This window comes from Epinephelus moara, chromosome 23 (genome assembly GCF_006386435.1).
Source record: "Epinephelus moara isolate mb chromosome 23, YSFRI_EMoa_1.0, whole genome shotgun sequence".
In the NCBI taxonomy this organism is placed as follows: domain Eukaryota; kingdom Metazoa; phylum Chordata; class Actinopteri; order Perciformes; family Serranidae; genus Epinephelus; species Epinephelus moara.
Genome location: NC_065528.1, coordinates 19,590,010 through 19,606,858, shown reverse-complemented (window position 1 = coordinate 19,606,858; position 16,849 = coordinate 19,590,010). Strand labels below are relative to the sequence as shown.

Below are 16,849 nucleotides of genomic sequence, written 5' to 3'. Positions count from 1 at the left end.
TTATGGACACAAGCTGAGAATAGAAGACAAGCAGAGTTACAAGAGAGAACACAAGAGGAACACAAAGTCTTTACCTGAAACACAGTGAGCAGAGACTGGGGAAAGTTGTCAAAGGTGCTGCGTCGGGTCTCGTCGAAGTTGAATTTCCCTCCGAAGAGCTGCATGCCGAGCAGGGAGAAGATGATGATGAAGAGGAAGAGCAGCAGCAACAGGGAAGCGATGGAGCGAACAGAGTTGAGCAGGGAGGCCACCAGGTTGGACAGGGAGTTCCAGTATCTGCGGGAGAGACGTCCAGTTGTACATAAATGAAAATGTATCTCCCACAAACACGCTATACTTGAATATGTTCGCCATTTTATTTGTTTCCTTTCTATTGGAAGCATCAATATCGATATTAAAAATGTCAATACCAACCTGGTTATTTTGAAGATTCGCAGCAAACGTACACAACGTAACACAGAGATGCCAAGTGGAGACATGATTTTGGTTTCCACCAGAATGGTCTCAAGGATTCCTCCACATACAACAAAGCTGTCGAAGCGATTGAAGAGCGAGACAAAGTACGCCTGTGGAGAGTCAAGAGAGAAGCAAAAAAAAGGTAGCAAGTAGGTGAGATAGGAGTTTAAATTTCTCTTGACAATTTTAGGATTAAAAACAAAATTGACCCATACAACTTAGTTTCAGAAAAAAAAACTTTTAGCCACCTACCTGCAAACCCAGACTGTACATCTTCAACAACATTTCACCAGTGAAGAGTGCTAGCAACACCTTGTTGGCTATGTCTGAAGAGGAGGAAAGAAAGGAGGGAGAAGTAAATAATGGTGGAATAAAAACAGATGGCAAAAGAAAAGGAACAGGAAGGATGCTAGCCCCTTTCACACATACACTGCAAACCTGAAGTTATCTAGATATTACCCGCAGGAGCTGTAGGTGGGAATGCGAATGTTTGAATCAGTTCAAACGGACATTAAACTGACTGTACCCTGCCAGCTCCCTGATATAAAGCCCAACTGAGCTGTATAGAGCAGGTAATTGTCCGGAGAATTCACAGTGGCCAAGTGGGTGTGTTGATGACGTATCTATAATGCAAGGGCGAAGAGGAAGGGTCATTTACAAGAAGATGGTAACAAAAATGTCTAACTGGAGAGAGATGACAAGATTCCTAAACTTCATTCAGTAAGGGTCGAAGCCGAAATTGTCAGACAAATTCAAGGGACAGAAAGAGACTCTGTTGTTCATGATGAAATTACAAACTGGCTACGTGACTGCGGTGTAGTCTGCGCCATGTCCTGCCTCCTGCACGCTCTACCCTGATGCCACTCCGCACGTAAACCAAACAGAGTACTACTTCCAGTAAGTAAACACTTCTGACATGGACAATCTCCATTGTCAAAGGTGAATAATTTAGATCAGAATGAATAGAGGTGTGTCGTCAGCATTTGTGTGTATAGGTGTGCTTGCGTACCTTGTACATCAGTTAACCACTGAGGCTGCTTGTGATGTTCAGAGGCGATGGTCAGGGTGTTGAGGAAAACCAGGAAGATGACCAGCCAATAGAAAACCTGCGATTTGACCGCCGCCCGGCACTTCCTCCTACACAGCCTGTTCCACCTCCGAGAGTATCGACTGAGAAAGCAGAAGCAGAAATTGAGAAAGAAAGAGAGAGCAATGGGGAGGTGAGAAAAGATGGTCGAGGGAAGAGGTGGGTAAAAGAAGGGATGTGGGATTTAAAGTGGAGAGGCAGACAGAGGAAGAGTGAGAGAAGAAATAAGAGAAAACAATGAATGATCAAAAGAAACAAGTGAAGAAGAGAGTGAGAAACAAACAGCGGAGGAGAAAGAAGAAAAAGAAAGGGTCAATTAGTCTGTCTGCAGAGTAGTGATGACATCACCCCTTGGCTGGTGGTTGTCTGTTGTTTGAGAGCAGAGCTGTGGAACAGTTAGTCATCCTCAAAGACGCTTCACACCAAGAAAAAGCCAGTATGAAGAGCTTTGTTGCAGAATGAGATATGCACCATTTGAGGAGAAAAAAAGGGAACGCTTATTCTAACGAAATGATTGAAGGCACAAATTTAAACTGACATGTGTTATATTGTGATTCACACTACAAGGGAAATTTGTGATCAAAAGAAGAAGTGGTTCATTTTAGTATATTTTTCTTTCTTCTTTTTAGACAATTCAACATGTTGTTCAATGATGTTACGTACACAATGTCGTATGCACTTCTCCTACACTCTATTGTTAAAAAATAAAAGTTATTGTTTTTGGTAATTGCTTCACACCTCGCAGTCACATCTAGGTGAACCAGTCCACTCAAAGGGTCATACCATTTTTTCACCTACACCCGCGTACCAATGACTGAACCACTGAAATGTCATAATTGTCTTTTTGAAATACATTTTTTGTTCTAATCATTATGAAGCAGAGAAGCATGCATCTCCCTTTAGACTTTTACATGTTTTAAAGGGGACTGCCTATTGTTCTGATGACACAAAATGTCAAACACGCATTAGTCCAAAAAATGTCCCTTTGGAACGAAAACCCACTTTTCCAACAGCCCGTTATCCCAAAAACAAACAGTTATTGCTCCAATGTCCTGTTTCTCAGAAAATACACACTCTCTGCAGTGACACACCCCAATCGCCAGAAAAAATGGTTGTGCTGTAAACCATGAGGAAGTCACAACCCAGTGGTGAATGTGTGGTTAGAGTTAGGCACAAAAACCACTTGGTTATGGTTAGGAAAAATCCGTTTTGGCTTAAAACATCCACAAAAGAAGTCAGTGAAAAACACTCAGGCTCGGAGGCTTAAATGCAACTGGGAAACGCCACGAAGGGTAGGTAAAAACACCCGTGATCAGTGGCTCAAATGCTGCTGGGAAACTGAAACTAACTGCAGGGAGTGTGTATTTTCAGAGAAATGGGACTTCGGAGCAATCTGCGCTTGCTTTTGGGATACCAACCAGTTGGACAAATGGGCTTTCAGTCTAATGGGACATTTTTTGGACTGATGGGGCTTCAGAGTTTTGGGCCATCAGAACAATAGCATGGCACTGTTATATATGCATTCCCATGGGCACTTCACGGGATGAATCCAATGTGGCAATACAATTGTGGAACTTTTTTAACATATACAAAAATGGAGGCATCTCAGTCACTATTGCAGTATTTGTACAGTGGCAAAAGCTATGTCACTTTAATATAAAATTTTACAGAGGGAAATTAGTCTCGAAGAAGAGCTGACATGCACGTCACACAGACAGATGTGACAGGCACCACACGGATAACGCGAATAAAATAAAATTAATGTTATGTATATTTTATGTTTCTTTTTCCTGACGACAGACAGTTGACTACATGTTTGCTAACAAAAATAATGAATCTAAATGTTGAGTTGAACTGTTCAGTGACTCTGAGTGTAACGTACTGAAGGCCATGCCCATCCCTAAATCCCCTGTCCAGAATTTAACCCATTCTCATCTGTTTATCCAGTTTGTACATGACCCCATTCTCCACTGTTACCCCACCATACGAGACATGGCTGCAAAGAGATTTGTCATGTAACTGTAACTGAAAGACCTCTTTTCAAACAGATCAACGCAGCTCACCAGGAACTGTTATTCTTCCCTGCCTATACAAAATTCATGTTTCGCCTTCTTCGCCGTCGTCTGTTTGAGTGTGTGTGAGCTATTTAGAGTCAGTTATGGCACGCAGCGGCTTTTGCCATGATGCACACACTGAATGTTACATGAGACACAACTCACAACACAACACAAGCGGACATGCATTCTTACAAAAAAGGACGTGTTGTTTTTTTAATGTCTGTGTTGTAATTTGTGAAAACATTTTGTGTGGTCTTTCAAAACAGCCTGTGTTACAGTAATTTGTTAATATTAACATGAACAGAATGAGAGCATGTCTGCGAAGATAGCACAATATTGTTCTGTCCCTAATAAGGAAAATTATGTCAATGTTTAGAAAATGACCTATTCTGTAATTATAACTATACAAGGGAATAGTTCAACATGTTGGAAAAGATGCTTATTTGCTCTCTTGATGAGAGTTAGATGAGAAAATCAAATTCACTCTCATATCTATTTGTTTTATATGAAGCTATACACAGTTACCGCTCGGCCCAACAATAACAAAAGTAGTTTCTGTGCTTTGCCAAGAAACAGTCTGGTATATAAACCCCCAAAAATCTTGGCACTTTGTACGGATTAAACAGACAAGAAAAAAACATGGTAGTTAGTGAGCTTCTGAGGTGCTGGTTAGTTGATCTTGTTACCTTTGGATGGAGTCAGGCTAGCTGCTTTCCCATTTCTAGTCTTTGTGCTAAGCTATGCTAACCAGCTGCAGATTCATATTCACCGTCAAGACTTCAGTGCTGCATTGATCTTCTCATCTAATTCTACTCTACTTCTACTCTGCAAGAATCAAAGTCAGCATATTTCCCAAAAAAGTTGAACTATTCCTTTAAAGTCCCAGTGAAACGGAAGTTAGAGTGTGTTTAGCTTCTATACTGTGACATATTTCCCATTTCAATGCAGAATTTGAATGGTTTACAGTTATAAGTGGGATTTAAATCACATTCTTTGATTGATTCATTATTTGATTGGACCGATAAAAAGTAGGCGGGCTTGTTCAGCATGACATGGAGGTACACTGAGCAGACTGTCAGCTCCACAGACACCTTAGATCAGGAGGAGGATGAGAGAGACGTGAATGAATTAGACCTCGGCCATGTTGTTTTAGAAATAAAAACATAGGTTTTGCCCACTAAATTCCAAACACACATCTTGTCCTAACTCTATCCATATTACTCTATTAGCTAGCAGCTACTACACCCCACAAACAGGGAAGTTTTGTTTTACATGACCACTCGGGATAGCTACTCGCCCTTCGTTTGATTGGATGAACTTTTGTAAACACCCTTGAGTGCATGATGAGTCATCAAATATTTGAAACAATTTTATCTGGTTTTACAGATAGAGAAAAGACTCCTCTGATACTGATTTTTCAACATACATTTGGCATATTACATGCTAAATTATCAATTTTCACAGGGACACAGAGTTAAAACGGGGAAAATATATTTTCCATTTCACTGGGTCTTTAAAGAGCAAGGCTCACTCTTTCTATGTCAGTTTGTCTGTGTGTCCTGTGCACTACTGTAGACAAGAACACACACACACACATCCAGCGACCGTACAAATACCACAGCAGTAGAGACATCAGAGCAGGTGAATTAAAAGACTAATGGTAAACAACATGTACTAACCTGAACTTGGATTTGGAGATCCTATTTCTGGAACACAGAAAACAGAATGGATTATACACACACACACACACATAACACACATATAGACAGGTACACAACATGACAGGGGTGATTTGAGAGGGATATTTGCTTGAGCAAATATGTTCATTGTGCAGCTTAGTTGTGTGGGTCTAGTTTTTCCTGCCTTTCTGAGATGCAATTACCTTCTTACCAAGTAAACATTTGCTAGTTTGGAGACTGAGGTGAACTACACTAGCACATAAGCTGCAGAGGTGAATGAACATTATAAAGATCACCCGCTTTTCTTTAGAACAAATCACCCCAAGCAAACATGTATACAGTGGCACCCAGTCAAAAGAAAAAACGCTTTAAGTTTGGGTTTCCTCCAATCAGCCCTGGTGTGAAAAGACACAGTGTATTAATAGAAACATGTCTGTTGATTGTTCACCACTGTAACAGCAAAGGTACATACATAAAGAACTGAGGACAAGAGATTATGGAAGACATTGTCTCTGGGAAGAGAGGAGAGAAGAGCAGAGCAGAGCAGAGCAGAGCAGAGCAGAGAAGAGAAGAGAAGAGAAGAGAAGAGAAGAGAAGAGAAGAGAAACCCCAACTGTGGAAACTGGAATCGACAACATATCACATTATTATCTGTAACGTTGGAATTAAATGATTTGACCATGGGCTGAATCTATAACTGTAACGTGCCACAAGCTGGTAAGATTGTAAGCTGACGCTCTTCTCTCAGCCAAGGGTTGTTTTTAATTAATAATAACCCAAACTGATGCACACAAAAGTACAAATGGTTGATGAATTGGTGAATCTGGTGACTCTTTGGCAGATTATGAGACAATGGGCCCCTGGGTCCAGACATGCAGAGGGCCCTGCCACATCTCGTGTGTAGCCTCTTTTTGTTGTTGTTTTGTGTCTCTTTGTAGCCATTTTGTATTTCTATGTCATCATTTTGTGTCTCTTTATAATCAATTTGATTCTCTTTTTAGCTGCTTTGCATCTCTATAGTCATTGTGTGTCTCTTAGTGGTCAACTTGAGTCCCTTTGTAGTTGCTTTGTAGTCATTTTGTATCTCTTTGTGGTCAATGTGAGTCTCTTGGTAGCTGTTTTGTACTCATTTTGTGTCTCTTAGTGGTCAATTTGAGTCTCTTTGTATTGCTTTGTAGTCATTTTGTGTCTCTTTGTGATTGTTTACCCCTTTCTATAGTTGTTGTGAGTCTCTTTGTGTCTCTTCACAGCTGTTCTCCATCACTTTGTGGTTGTTTTGCATCTCTGTAGTTGTTTCGTCTCTCTTTGTGGTCATTTTGTGTCTCGTTGTAGTCATTTTCTATTCTCATTGTGGTTGCTTTGTAGTCATTTTATGTGTCTTTGTGATTGTTTTGTCCCTTTCTGTAGTTGTGAGTCTCTTTGCAGCTGTCATACATTTCCTTGTAGTTGTTTTGTGTCTCCCAGTGGTCTTGTGTCTCTCTGTGTTGTCTTTTTGTCTCTCTTTGTCATAATTTTGTGTCTCTTTGTGATTGTTTACCCCTTTGAGTACTTGTTGTGAGTCTCTTTGTGTCTCTTCCCAGGTCTTCTGCATTTCTTTGTAGTTGTTTTGCATCTTTTTGTGGTCCCTTTATAGTAATTTTGAGCCTCTTAGCAGTTGTTTTGTATTTCTGTAGTTGTTTTGTTTTGAGTCTCTTTGTAGTTGCTTTGTGGTCATGTTGTGTCTTTTTGTGACTGTGTACCCCTTAACGTACTTGTTGTGAGTCTCTTCGTGTCTCTTTGCAGTTCTGCATTTCTTTGCAGCTGTTATGCGTGTTTTCATGCTCTCTATATAGTAATTTCAAGCCTCTTAGTAGCTGTTTTGCATCTCTGTAATTGTTTGGTCTCTCTTTGTGGTCATTTCGTGTCTCTTTGTAGTCATTGCCTAGTCTCTTGGTAGTTGCTTTGTAGTCATTTTGTGTGTCTTTGTGATTGTTTTGTCCCTTTCCGTAGTTGTGAGTCTCTTTGTGTCTCTTTGCAGCTGTCTTTGTAGTTGTTTTGTGTCTCCTTGTGGTGTTTTTGTGTCTCTGTCTGGTCTTTTTATGTCTCTTTGAGTCTTTTCCTGGTCTTTACCTGTCTCTTCAAGTGACCTTTTGCAGCTGAAGGTGAAGGGGGCCCCTCGACCTGTGCCCAGTAGGCTCATTCCGTAATACATCTATGCTGTGACCACACTGAATGATGTACTGGTTGGAGTCTTTACAGCTAAGTTTGTTGCATTTAAATTTCATTTTATTGCATCTACATTATTTTTTTAGGAACTAAATAAATCAAAAGATAACTACTGTCATGTATGGAGTTATTATGAGTGACTGTGTACTCGTTTTGTCGATAAAAACAGACGAATTGACCGACCCGCTGACTGGCTGGCTGACCGTCTGACTGAAGCAATAAAATGAGTCACTGACTGACTGAACGATAGAATAAAATGACTGACTGGCTGGATATGGAGGCTGACAGTACACACATCTCTTCTCTCCATGTGTCCGTCTCGATTATGGAGATCAGCAGGCGTCGAAGTAGCTCCTACCCTGAGGTCTATCTCCATAGCAATGTGAAGAAGAGCTGACAAACACTGAGAGTCTCATGTTTTATCTTCATATTAGTGTGAGCAAATGCTCCGAGCCAAACTTGTTGCGGTCTCGCAGAGGAACCATGAGGGCTCACATTTCCAGTCTTGGCAAGGTTTACAAGGGCAGTCTGATAATTGTGAAGAATTTAAGTAAGACTCAAAATTGCAGGTGTAAATTCTAGAGCTCCTTCATGGGTAATAAGAGTGACGTTGGTGCTGTAGACCGACACACTTTTAGGTGAATTTTCAAACTAAATGAAGATTAGTCTGCAGGCGTTTAAGAGGCTATGAATGAGTAAATTACACCTTGTGCCACAACAATTTTTATTGGTACACAAGTAGATAACATGTGATTGAGAAGCATCCTTTATCATGTGTTTGCTTCATATTCAGTCTTTGATACACCAAATAATTAAGTGAGGTTTTGAGCTGCAGCAATTCATTCGACGGTCAGAAAATTAACTACTAACTAGTCTGCAGCTATTTAAATAATCAAATCATCATTTTAGTCATTTTTTACTACAGCTGAGAACAGCCTTGCTTGCAGCTATTTTGTTTTAATGCTGTTTCTTGAAATCACGAGTTAACAAAACTGATAATGGGTAAATGTATGTCTATTCTTGAGTGAAAAAAACCCGATTTCTCATGATAATTTAGTTAAAAAAAGAAGAATTTTTGTGTCAGAACTTGATTAAAGTACAGTGATGTGTTGATAAATAACAGCTACTCCTTGATGTGACATTTTCAGCTTGCATTAGTTGCCACAGCTGCCATCTAGCCATGCTGGCATTCCAATCCTGATCTCTAAAAAACATTACAATGAGTAATAGGCGAAAACAACCTTTACTAATGAAGTGAAAGATTTTCTGTGCACACCAACTTAATCATAGACCTGATACCATTATTGTTATTTGTTTTTTTTATTTATTATCATTACTATTATTATTATTATTGTTATTACAATATTGTTATTTTAATTTTAGTAATATTTAATTATTATCATTTTATTCTATTGCATTTTTTCGTTTTTTCCCCCCTCATGCATTCTTAATATTCTTAAGATTGAGCTGTTGAGCCATTGTACTGTGGCTTGGGTTGCTGCCAGGGGTGGGGGTAGATTGTTGTGTATTTGTGTGTGTGTGTGTGTGTATGTTGTTTGTTATCCATGTTAAACTATATTTAAAAAAAAAAAGATAACACACCCACACACACACACAAAAGAAAACAACCTTTTGTATCCTCGTGATAACTGGTTGATTATCTCATTTTCTTGAGATAACAAAGTAATTAACTTGTGATCTTAAGATAATGGCATTAAAAAAATTGCAGCAGGGACATTCTCTACTAATATTTTAAAGCAAACGGAAAACAACTACTAGGGCGAGCTTCTTGAATCTGATGACCTGATGCTTTTCTTTGCCGTATATGATATTAAAGTGATTATCTTTGGGTGATGCTGACGTGGGCTCTGAGAAATCATTACAGGCATTATTCATTGTGTTGGGTTTGTGGCACCTCCTAAAGACTCAGATTTGATGTGTATCCTTTGTTTTGATTTGTGTTTGTCTGATGGGACAAATAAACACAAACAACATAACAGAGACAGAGTAACAGATGGATAGCGAGAGTACAAATAAACAACAGTGTGCCATCCAAGTGTGCCTACTGGCCTTACTGTTCCTCTGGTCAGAGGTGTTTCAGGTGATTCAGTTTGGTTTCGTCTCTGAATTGTCTATGTCATACTGCACAGTAACTTTATTCTGTTGTGCTACGCTCACAGTGATGCACAGTTTTGTATGTAAGTGTCTTTGCTCGTGTGTACTGAAGAGGGCCCGCTGGGGTCACGGCTCCTGCGTCGCCTTGTGTCTAAGAAAAAAAGCAACGCACTTGTTTGAATAATGTAAAGAAATGAAAGGAGCTGGGGGAGCAGGAGCAGGTGAGTCAGCTGTTCGTGAGCTCCCACAGGGGAGGAGGAGAGCACTTCACCAGCAAACACAAAGGTGAGACAGAGAGAGAGTAGAAACAGTCGGAGAGAAGAGGGTAAAAAAATGGATTACTATTGGATGAGATGTAGCAATAATAAACAGAGTCCTGCTTGTTTGATAGTCAAGCTGTCTTTGTACTACAAGTCAACTTTGACCTCACAGAATGGGCTGCTTCTCTCATTTCTACTTCTGGTAATGAATTGATATATAATGCCTTTCTGTACAGAGAAAATGATGTCACTAAACATCTAGCCATATTTGAATGATTAGAAATCTTAAATTTTACTTTACCCAGACTTTAATTTTCAGCAACAAAAGGTCCAGCAACTAGTTTCTGAACCACCTTTGGACTTCAGTGTTGTTTAGCTGTAGTGTGCTAGGAAAAAATAATAAGGCACTGTGGTTTAGTGTAGGATTCATTCCCCTTAGCCTGACCTATGTTTCATCAAGGTCACAGATTTATTTGGGAAAAAGAGCCATTTCATTGGCTGCACCTCTGTTTAGTTGTCTCTTTAAATCTCAAAAGTTTTATCAGTTTAGAGTACGATGACAACACACTGTCGCTCTGCTCAGCGTCAGTACGTGCATTCTTTCAAACCTCTGGGAGACTTGATGAGAAAGAGGTCTGGCTTTGTGAGATCAGCGAAGGATAGCAGCGGGCTAAAGTGCTAATACAGGAAAGATGCAGGATAGAGTTCATCCGTGGGATTGACAGAAGGTGGCTGAGAGAGAGCGGAGGGACAGGAGGTGTGTGTGAGGTACTTACGCTAGCCGGGTACAGCAGGTCTCCCCCTCCACGTCTCCCCCGGGGGCATTGTCTGTGTTGACTGATTCATTTTCGCTGGCTGGCATGCTCACTGAGAGATGGAGAGGAGCAGAGCCCAAGAAAAAGAGGTGACAGATATAGAGAGAAAGACAGAAAAAAAAAGAAAGAGAAGGATGAATTAACAGGACAAGGCAAAGTGTTGTACATCCTCACTTACATCATTTTTACGCTGGTTTTTACTGTATTACTCACTCTAAACCTGTAATTTAACACACAGTGGACTCCAAAACTTTACAAATGTACTACTACACATACACCTGCACTGGAATCTGTCTCAAACACAGATTTCTGTAAGATTATAATAGAATTATACTGTATATATTTGCGCTAATAGCCTAAACTAATTACACATTTCCATACAAGCAATATTTACCAGTTGGGGATCCTGGGACACAACCTCTGCATCAGCTATTAGGAAGGATTTCAACTTCTAAGCTGAAGGATTGCTTAACTCCGGGTGAACTAAATCTTAGCAAAACCCTTTTGTGATTTCATAGCTCATGGAGATTGAAAGAAAAAACATGCTGTAGATTTTGGTCTTTGGTCTGCAAACATTGCGGGGGATGTTGGAGCTTAATTGCAGCCAAGGTTTCGGTTTTATTCAGTCTTCTAAACTTTAATTGAGCTGTGAGAGCTTTGGCAGGATTTATGTCAACGCAAACATCTGAGAATTAATTAATTAAGTGCATGCTACAAATGTTTTTTTTAAATTTTAGCAGGTGTGTAAACAGGTAGGAAGCTCACTGAGCCCAATATGTCTTTGTTTATAAAGCCACAAGGAGACCGCAAATGTGTCAATTTGTCCTGATTTAAAGACAAGTGAAATGGTGTGTAAAGATGGAGGGATGAGTACCGGGAAGATGGAGGCAGAGGCTGCTGTCGAGGAAGGACGAGTGTAATAAGAATTGACAGTTAAGGATGGAAAAGTGTTAAAGAGGAAAAAGAAGGAGAGTGGAGGGAGTGGAGTGATGGAAGCATTGAGGGAGGTATGGATGGAGGGAGAGGATGAATGTGGGGACGGCTGGTTGAGAGACTGATATGAAGTGATACATTGCTTTTTATTGCTTCTGTCAGTCTTTGCTTGCCTCCGGGAATGAGCTGCACTCCCCTCACTGTCACCTCAAACACTTATTGTAACACCCTCTGGGTACTGGAGTCAGATGCTGATATGAATCTCAATGCAGCTCATGTTAAAGTAAGATATCCAGTGTTAAATGACGCAAAACCTACTTTTGTGGAACGAGCATGAAACCAGAGGACATGATCACCACTTAAAGGGACAGTACACCCAAAAATCAAAACCACATATTTTACCTCTTACCCGCAGTGCTATTTATCAGTCTAGATTGTTTGGGTGTGAGTTGCTGACCGTTGGAGATATCAGCTATTCTCTTGAATATAATGGAACTAGACCTTGTTGTGAACACCCAGCAGCCTTGTCAACACGTGCGGACATTTACTCATGAACAAGAGGCTAGTGCTTAATGACAGTCCAAGATGCAAACCTTAACGGCGCCCTGAGTGGCTGAGCTGTAATGTTAGCTAGCTCAGCGGTGCAAGCTGAGCTCGGAGTAGATGCACGCTTCCTTCTGCACAGTACGTTTGCTGGTGTAGCTTGTTACAATCTGTGGATTATCTTAAGTAACTGGGTCATGACTTCATTGCTGCTGTGTTTTCAATTTTATTTTTGGGGCTTCGAGAACCAAAAGCCGAGTGCCATCTACTTCATTTGCATTCAAGAGATCTCTATGGACGATATTTAAAGAACCAATGAGGGGTGACTGTCCCTTTAAGATGAGAGGGCATTTTAACAAAATGAAAAATCCCAACCCTGACTTTTTTAAAACATTGGTACCAGATTTTACTTTTATCATTATTAAAATATTCCTCAAAAAATATTAGAAACACAGAGCTTGTCATACAAAATTGCTCTGTCATCTCAGCTCCAATAATACACTTTACTTATACCGTATGTTAGAGATTGCGCTCCAAACACAATTTTAAACCCTGACATTGGCTCCTCTGCATTCCCACTGAGATCTTAAGTAGTGTTCCATGCACATTTGCTGATCGAAAATGTACTTTGAATTCCATATAAAAACGAGCGTGTAGCCAATGTATGAGTTATATGACCTTGAATAAAGACAAATAAATAATTCTGTGCCAAACACATAGGCAATCAAGTAAAGTAAAGCAAAGAAAACAAGCAAGCAAATTCTCTCTGTGCATGCACCCCAAGCAAAAGAGGGCTAAAGTCATCATGACATTCCTTATTCAAAGTCCTGAGTATAAATGCATGATTGTTATGTTTTTACAGTGGATCTAATATAAGATTTGCAGAATCTGTATATATTTTTTGTTGTGTTTTATATGAGGGGCTTGCTTGTAAGCACTCAGCTAACACACACTGTAATACATCAAAGTAAGCTTTAGTGAGTGAGCAGTGTGCTTTGCCACATGGTTGGTGATGGATGAACTCTGTGCTGTAGAGATCAGGATGGTCTCTCTGAACATTAAGGCCTCTGCTGTGAGCGCGCCGTATGTTCCCTCACCTCGACACGTGCCACCTGCTGCTATGCTACTTAGTTAAAAGCACTCGGGGCCCTGCAGTCTCTCCCGAGGCTACAGCCTTTCAAATATAAAACCAGCCTGGTGCCTTCTCCTCAATGGAGCTCTGAACTAGTTTAATACCTATTGTTAGAGTAAACCCCAAAGACTTGAGACACTGAGATGGAAGGAGATGGAAGAAGGGAAATGAAGGAAATGGAGGGAGAGAAATGGAAGGAGGGAAGGGATGAGAAAGACAGGAGAGGGTTACACTTCAACACAGCAGAGGGATTCATTCATTCTTAACAATGTTGCATGTGTGAATGAATTTAAGTGGAAACGGACGACAAATTATACCTGCTGTATTTTTAATCTACGCCTTGATGAAGGGTGCTTCATTCAGCTGTGAAGGCGACTACAAATGGAGTTACACTCCGTTATGGGTGGGAGTGAATAGGGTCCAGTTTTGGAAAGGCCCTGCATTTTGTTTTCCACAGTTACTCCAGTTGTTGACTGTCCAACATTTCCAGTACTGGGGATGGTAACTGCACAGAACTTACACTGACAGTCTTTGGTAAGTGGGAATAGATACCAACAGCTACTGGGAAAAATAAAAGCGCTATCTGCTTCCGGTTTTGGTTGCGCAATGATGGACGCACTTCCTTTGTGCAGTAAATTCAGCCTTAATTTTCCCGGGAGATCTTACTTGGTGGCAGACAACTTTACATAGTGAAATCAAAGCTTATAAGAAACCAACATGAACGCCGGTGGTGTCATTGTACCATAGCCATTGCATCCGCTTTTATGTCTGGAACCTCCTGTCTACAACGGGCTTGAGACATGCCCTCATTGAGAACTCGGCTCAGATTCTGGAGTTACTCTCTTATCCTGAAGCCTCCTTAAGGAATCTGATCCCGTATGATCCTCTTGCGACCACACGCCTTTGCTGACGTTGACTCCAGCAGGATTTGAACCCTGGCCATTACATTGGGTAATCAATGTTTATTTAGTAATGATATATTAAAGCGAAAAAAACAAAAAAACAAAACCAAAAATGTGTCTAGTTCCACTTAAAAATATTAAGTAATAGTGATCAAAATAAATAAACTCAACCAAAATGTATTGAACTGACTAATAACAGAATTATTCACCACAGTAGTCTTTGTGAAATGTGTGTGTGTGTGTGTACCTGTGTACAGATCTGTTTTGTGTCTGTGTCAACAGAAAGGTATTAATCGTCCATGCCATCATCTCCATTGGTCATTTTCTTTTATTTCAAGCAGTCTAAATTTCCATTACCAAACCCAAAACATGACTGAATTCAGTGTGTAAATTGTGGCCAAAATGTTCAGTAAATGAGGTTTTTCATGCACTCTAATGTAATACAATAATGTAGTCTTTTGAATTTTAGTCTCTCTGTTTTGCTCACTAGGCAATTGTCACATTTTGGGATTAAAAACAACCCATGAACAGCTTGTTAGTATTTAAGCACTCTACACTGAAGTCAGTAAAAAGAATGACCAGTATCTTACATTTCTACTGAACAATATGACAAGTGCTGGGTGAAATTCATTAAAGGCTAAAATTCAAATTTTGAAGCTGTTTCTCTATTATCTTACTACCAGAGCTAGGCATGGCCAGCAACAGTGCAGGGGGATCTTAGGGAAAGGAATCTCAAACAACAAGGAGAGGACTGTGACATCACAAATATTACAAATGTTATTAGTTGTCACGTATAGCCTGTTAGCCGCACTCCAATTGTTTTACGTGATGACACTGTCCTCTTGTTTTTAATTTTTCAGACAAGTCAGGCAGAAGCGAACGGTTTCCTTTCCTACAAACCTCTAAAGGAAATCGGAGGCTGCATCTCAACACTGAAATGATGATTCCTCTCCTCATGCTCTTATTGACTGAACCGAGAGTTCTCTTGGATTAAACTTAATTAAAAGTTAAAGGCCATAAAACATGTTTAAGGATTTAATGCAGTGAAGACATGCAATATTGCCAGCAGCAGGGGTAGTTATTGGTGGCAAAAGTCCAAGTCTACATTGCAAGATAATATTAATATATATGGCCTAGAGATTTGATTATTATCCGATGGAAGGTGGACAAAAGTGGTGAGGAAGACAATGAGAATAAAATACTTTACAGTGTTGAGAGGCAGCCACTGAAAAAGGTGCTTACTACAATGCAGGTAGAGAGGAGAGGAAGAGGAAGAACAAAGAAGAGGAAGAGGAGGAGGAGGTGCAGCTCGCTTGCGTGTCTACAAACACGTTTCCAGTAAATCTTTAACTAGTGTTGGACCATGCAGACAGACGCACACGCCTTACGAAGGAAAGCCGCATTTTTCTTCACGGCTCCGCGCAGAGACGGATAACGCCGGCTCTTACCTGGGGATAGAGAGCACGGCTCAGCAACACAGACACACACACACACGCATGATACACACAAATAGGCACTGGCAATCAGCACAAATGTGGAAATGCACACATACTGTAAATTCAAACACAAAAACAATCACATGTACTCGTACAGGCTCTGATGACCAGGGCTGGGTATCGTTTAAAGAATTATGATACCAGTATCCTTAAAAAGCACTTCATTTCATACCTTTGTCTTCTACTTCTTTTGATACCCATTATGTGAATGAAAGTATTCAGTTGCGTAAAATGCCACCAAACGCCACAGGTGTGTAGTATAGCCCTACTTTTGAACATTCAGTGGCATCTTGACAAGCCGTATTGCCTCCTCTAGCAAATACACTGCGTTCGACTCCTCTTGGCACTGGGTTATGCTGGTCAATACCTTAAAGGTGTTGAATACCACAATGTATCCTGTGATATCACAAATACTTAGGCACATGGTTCGTATGATATTTTGTGAGTTAGCTCCACTACCTAGGTTTGTCACGATAATTACGTTAGTGACTTATCATAGGATATGGAGACATGACTGCAGCCATTTTGCTGACCTTGATATTGCTTGTTGTGTTTAGGCAACATGTGTTTGTTTACGTAAGAATGTCACCATCATTTTAGCCGACATGATGCCAGAATAAACAATAGGGCTTTCCCGACTTATTATAACACTTGGATGGAGCACTTCTGCATTTCTTTTTCTCTCCACCCAACCTACTTGTGTGAGTCCGAAGAAATATAAGACAACACTTCAAAGATGTCACAGTGTAGGTTACTGGTAGCCTGCAGCTGCACTTCTGGAGTGGAGGAGGCACGGTCCTGAGAGTTTTAGCTTGCCGACTCTTGGCAATGAGCCTAAAAGTCTGTGGTTAGTAATGTTATTCTCCAATAGCTTCATCCTCCACTCCATAAATCCACCAGCAAACTGGCTGCCTCCCGGACCATCCATCCCAGGGAGTGACTGCAGGACACCAGTGCTGTATTAAGTCTCAAACGGAGTAATTTTGGGCTACTCCTATACTGGTACTATAATTTTATATGTACTTAATTATATATACATTAGGTTAGGTTTCTGAAAAGAATCATGGTTGGGTATTATCACTTAATGTAATGTGACAACTTGAAATCCTGTGTTTGTCTGACCCTTGTTGGAGAAGAGTTTCTTGAAGACGTTTCACCTCTCATCCAAG

At 40.4% G+C, this 16,849-nt stretch overlaps 1 protein-coding gene across 1 annotated transcript in view; it reads right to left on the bottom strand.

Annotated features, from left to right (window-relative positions):
- Nucleotides 1–16,849, bottom strand: part of cacna1c (calcium channel, voltage-dependent, L type, alpha 1C subunit) — a 301,347-nt gene that overhangs the window by 67,325 nt on the left and 217,173 nt on the right. The window contains exons 11-16 of the mRNA XM_050036618.1: nucleotides 10,636–10,726; nucleotides 5,280–5,306; nucleotides 1,466–1,626; nucleotides 709–782; nucleotides 415–566; nucleotides 75–276 (exon numbers count right to left, since the gene is read on the bottom strand). Of these exons, the coding sequence (XP_049892575.1) occupies nucleotides 75–276; nucleotides 415–566; nucleotides 709–782; nucleotides 1,466–1,626; nucleotides 5,280–5,306; nucleotides 10,636–10,726 (707 nt within the window). The remainder of the gene's footprint in view (nucleotides 1–74; nucleotides 277–414; nucleotides 567–708; nucleotides 783–1,465; nucleotides 1,627–5,279; nucleotides 5,307–10,635; nucleotides 10,727–16,849) is intronic.